The sequence below is a fragment of the Equus przewalskii genome, chromosome X, assembly GCF_037783145.1.
Source record: "Equus przewalskii isolate Varuska chromosome X, EquPr2, whole genome shotgun sequence".
Lineage (NCBI taxonomy): Eukaryota > Metazoa > Chordata > Mammalia > Perissodactyla > Equidae > Equus > Equus przewalskii.
Window position 1 is genome coordinate 44,606,669 of NC_091863.1, and position 5,246 is coordinate 44,611,914.

Here is a 5,246-nt window from a genome sequence, read left to right on the forward strand (position 1 = left end):
ATTCCTATGAGGAGCTCTCAGCACCCTTTGAGGCAAAGCCAATTGTTCAACCATCACACTGTACAGAGGTCCCAGAGAGTCCATATGAAACAGTTGGGGTTACGTCAAAGAAATGAAAATGGCTTCTGGATCTGTATTTTCTTCTCCAAATTGCACATTCAAGTTGGACTCAAACTAGCTTTATTCTTCAATATCATTTATCTTTTTGTAAGTGAAGCAGAGGTCCGATGTCTCCACTCTGGCTTTATCAATTATAGTCTTAGCTCCAGCCATTAGGTTACTTTCAACACAACTTGTTTGAGCATCAATATCTACAACTTTCTCACTGCTACAGGGCAATAGGAGGTAATTCTCTTCTTTATAGCTAGGCACACACACCTCTGAAGTCTGTATCCCAATCGCTATGGAACAAAGCTTGATCATCCCAATGACATATTACTCATGAAATAATCTTGGAAACAATGAGAGAAGATTATTTCAGATGAGGAGCATGTCAAGAGCAGAAGGTACTAGTGGCTTCTCAGAGATTCTGAGAGCCAATACACCACCACCAGCACCTAACTCAACAACACCATCATTGTATCAAGCACTCACCTTTCCTGACACTTTATTCTTGCTGTTAAAAGGTTTTATTCAGTGTGTCTTGGAGTGGGTTGATTTTTATTTATCCTGTTCAGCAGACTTTTGATCTGAGAACTCACATCTTCCTTCAAGTCTGGAAAGTACTTAGGAATTTATATTTGGTTATTGATTTTTTACCATTCTTTTCATATTCTTTTGAAACTTATATTAACTGAATTAGGTGAATATATCCTCCATGTCTCTTAACTATTCTTTTGGATTTTTGTTACCATCTGCTGCATGCTGGGTGAGTTCTTTAGTACTATATCTTCTGATTCATCACTTTGCTCTTTGACCATGTCCACTTACATTTGTCTCATCTATTGCACATTTAAAATTTCAGCAACACTTTTCATTTTCAAAATTTTAGATTACTTACTTTACATCTTTGCCAGTTCCTTTCACTGTATACATGTTTAATATGTTAGTTCTTTATCTCTTTAAATATCCTAAACATACCTGTTTCATTTTCCAAACAGCACCATAGTATTATTGCTATCTGGAGTGAATAGATGATCTAGTTGTTAATTTTTCTTGTTATTAAATTTCTTCATGCAGTTTTGGATTTTAGTTTTCAGTCTAATTTGAATGGAAAGTTTTTGTTCTCTACCTTTTACCTACCTCTATTCATTAGCTTATTCTTACCTATCCCTATCTAGACGTGTTTTTCTTGCTTCCTCCCAACACTCTAGGCATAAATCCACTGCCAAGTCTCATAATGGCAATTCCAAGTTACTGCCTCATTATGTTACTAAGGATACCGCAGATCCAGGAGATCCAATAGAACCACTTACAATAGCTAGTAGACAGCTTGACTCAGCATCTAATTGCAAAGTCTTGTCTGTGACTTTCTGCTTTCTTAGACCTGAAATTTGCCAAGGTTAGGCAGCAAGATTTTTTTGGCTTCTTTCACAAGCAGAGAGAGCCCCATCCTAGTCCTTGAGTTTTGGTCTCCTTTCCCACAAAGAAATCAAATTCCTGACTTCAGTTCCTGCTTGATAATTCAGAGAACAGCAAGCCAATGGCTTCAGTTCCACTGATTATTTTGCATTTCTGATCTAATGAGATATTTTGCTCGTGTTTGAGCTTGACTGTTTTTTATGGTCTGTCTCTCTATGTAATTTTATTCATTATTCCTTATATGTTTGGAGCAAAGAGGAGAGGGTTACCAAAGTATGTGAAATCACTATGTCATATTAAGCTGGCTACATTGTGTTTAATCTATGTATGTTAGCGTGACTTGTCCTCTTGAGACTAATCAAAGAAAGCTGAGATGATTTGAAATATGTACTTTATCTAGAAACGTGACTCTAATCTCTCTGTAGTCTGTATGTTCTTGACAAGTCACTTAATCCTTACTGTAGAACAGTTTCTTTGCATTAAGCTGTGTGAAATTCATCACAGGATGTAGCTATCTTGACAAGGTTTCTATTTGTTTTTATGGGGTTTTTTTCGTCTTATACAAAGTTCCCTTCCCCTGCCCAGGCACTTAAAGTCAAACACTTGGAGAGGAAAACAAGCAGTAAATGGCAATGAACAAGGGATTATGGCTTTCAAAGTATCTCAGAACACAATGGAAAGGCTCTCTGGAGTTTTCATCATAAGCTGATTATTTCAGGCTAAGTCCTCTGTTTTGCCCAGGTCAGTGTCCTACTGGGAAGAGGATCCATTAACTCCCTGTGGGGAGGTAGAAGCAGCATTTTTATTAGAGAAGGCTTCCTTGAGTTTTAAAACATGAGTAGGGGTTAACCAAGCCAAGGCAATTAAGAGTAGGCCATTGCAAGTAGAGGTGGCAACTGGAACAAAGGGACATAGACAAAAGATGGTGAGGGGTGTGGTGAAAATCCCGGAGGTTCAGTATTTCTGGGATATGAAGTATGAAGCAAGGAAGCTTAAGTGATAAATTAGCCTGGAAAAGTGAAAAAGAGTGGGATTCTGGAGGGCATTTTATGCTGCATTGTCATAAGATTTTATGTTAGAGTAGAGAAACAGAAAAGATTAGTATAGTGTGTAAAAGCACATGCTCTGAAGCCAGGCTGCCAGGATTTGAAACTCAGCTCTGCCTTTTACCAGCTATATGACTTAGGCATTTTGCTTCCTTTGTAAAGGGAGAATAATAAGAGCACCTATTTCATAGGGTTGTTTTGAAGATTAATGATCTATTAGTGATTTAACTAAATCACATATAGTGCTTAGAGCATTTGATGTAACAGTAGACAACGATGTTGTTATTACTAATGTTCATATTTATACAGTAGAAAGATAACATTGAAAGTATGTATGGAGGATGATTTTGAGTAGAATAGGACAAAAGGGGGTGGGGAAACAACAGGGGTTTAGTGTGTTCCCCCAATAGCTCCCATTGACATTTGCTGGAAATTTTTGTGGTGTAGTCCTATGTAATGGTTTTAATGAAATCACATACTTTCTAGATAGATTTTGTGCAGACTCAATTAAATGAAACCTTCCCATTTTTTTTTCCCTAAGAATGCCCTTTGGATGAATTTACTGGAAAGTCAAACTCTGGAGTTTTCAGAAATTTGCATAGCTAAATTTTGGTTCTACTGTCTTCAGAGTACAGTTTAGAACTTAGTTCCTGAGAAGCTGACCTAGAGAGAGGAAAGCCAGCTGTTTCCCAGAACAGGAGTGAAAATAATAGAATAGTTGAGTTCTAGCATGAGTTTGAAGCTAACAGAGATCGTCTTCAGTTAGTTACTATGTAGATATGTAGACTTAAATATGTAGACTAGATATGTAGTCTTAAATATTGTGTAGATCTCAGTTCCTTTATCTGTAACATGGGATTAATAATACCCACTATATTATCTTGCAGGGCTGTCATGAGAATCAGATGAGATAATCTATGTGAAAGCACTTGACAAAACGCACTTTAAAAATGAAATGATTTTTAAGCCGTTAAGAATGACTCAGAAATATAATGTGATCTGTACACGTGTTTGTTCCTTCATTAAATGAATCCAGCAAGAGTTGAAAGATGTACCAGACAATCACCTGTTATGCAAGTCACTTTAGTTTGAATATGATTCAAAATCTGTAGGTCCTCACGTGGGGACTCTTCCTGCTTCTAATGAAAGCTTAGGAATTCCACCTTGATCTTGTTTTCCTGCTCAAAAGCTCTTTTTAGTTACTTCTTTATTTTGAGGTCTGTCCAGAACCCTGAGGTTTCTCCAAGTCTGACCACTAATCAATGAACCATAGGTGCCCCCTTTTCCAATAATTTTAGCAGACCTCCTAATAAACTCCCTAGATGAGATATACTGCATCAAAAACAATGCCGCAACAAGGGCTTTGAGAAGTGCCTCAGAGACCTCTGTCCTTTTGGAAGTCTCCTACCATCTACCTCTCCACTAAAGATGGACCTAAAACTAAAAACTCCTAAATTCTTGTATAGTCTCCATGGCCAGGTCCCAGGGCTGATGGACTGGGACATGGCGAATAAGATCCTCCTGCTGTGCACCACAGACCAATGACCCGTAGCTGAGCAGGACCTTACCAAATACAGGCTTCAAGTAACGGAACCCCGAAAGGTGCCTCAAGAGAGGAGACCCAGTCTTAATAAAGATGGCCCTGACGTTGAAGCCAACCTGTGGATGTGAGTCCCAACATTGTGTACTCCCTTGGCAGCCAGGAGGCTGCAAGACCCAGTAAGAAAACGGATCTAACAAGCATGTTTCCTTCACCTCAGCCACTCCCAAAGGACAAAGAATCTAACTGCTCAGAGGCCACAGTAATGGAGTCCCTGCCATCCTCCTCCAGTGAGTAATCTACCCACAAAAGCAGTTCACCTCTTCCCCCAGCAACTGGGAGCTCACAGAAGAGGATACTGAGGAACAAGATAGCAACCCTTCTATGACCCTCCAACCCCCTAACAAAGGGGAGTGCTTCCAGAGCCAGAAGCTGTGGCAAGGCAACAGCCAGGAAAGGAGGTCCTGGCCATGGTCCCCCTTAATTACAGTCACCTAATTGCCCTGGTGTCAAGAAATAGCCCACCCTGTGACCTCAGAGTGCAAGAGGTCTAAGTATCACCTGACAGCATTTCCTCTTTTTCTGGACAGCTCCAAATGGCTGGAAGAACACCATCAGCCACAACCTCTGCTTCCTGGGAAGCTTTGAGAAGGCCACAGTCAGCTTTCAGGATGGGGCCAATGCAAGGCCGTGGTCTGGCCTCTGGAGGCTTACTTAGGAGAAACACCATCATTTTCAGGAGGAGACTCGTGCCTTAGCCTCTGCTTGAAGGGAGAGCATCCAACAGTGAATGAGGCAGCCAGGTGTGATGACCTCACTCTTTGACCTTTGAACTACCACTGCTCCTTTTCTGGAACACTGCCCTCTTTACTGTGCCTACCGATGCCCCAATTGGCCTTCATTAATCTCTAAGTCTACCCTGCCTGGTAGGTGCCAAGTCTGTATTTAACTACTGCTACAAGAATAATATTAAATGAAGTAGAGGTACAAACAAGGCATAGCTTAAATCCAGGTGAGGAATCATGGAAAGTTGCATGAGGACCGTGGCACTTGCTCTGCATTTTGAGCAGTCAGGGAATCCTAGGAATAATGGCATAGAAGTTAACGAAAGAAGGGCATATTTTATAAGAAAAGGAATT

At 40.1% G+C, this 5,246-nt stretch overlaps 1 protein-coding gene across 1 annotated transcript; it reads left to right on the forward strand.

The window, feature by feature from the left end:
• The first annotated feature begins 3,995 nt into the window (after window positions 1-3,995).
• On the forward strand, window positions 3,996-4,939 carry FOXR2 (forkhead box R2). Its single transcript, XM_008507473.1, is given in 5 exon segments — window positions 3,996-4,233; window positions 4,236-4,409; window positions 4,412-4,573; window positions 4,576-4,656; window positions 4,659-4,939. Coding segments are annotated over 5 exon segments (936 nt in total).
• The last annotated feature ends 307 nt before the right edge of the window (window positions 4,940-5,246 follow it).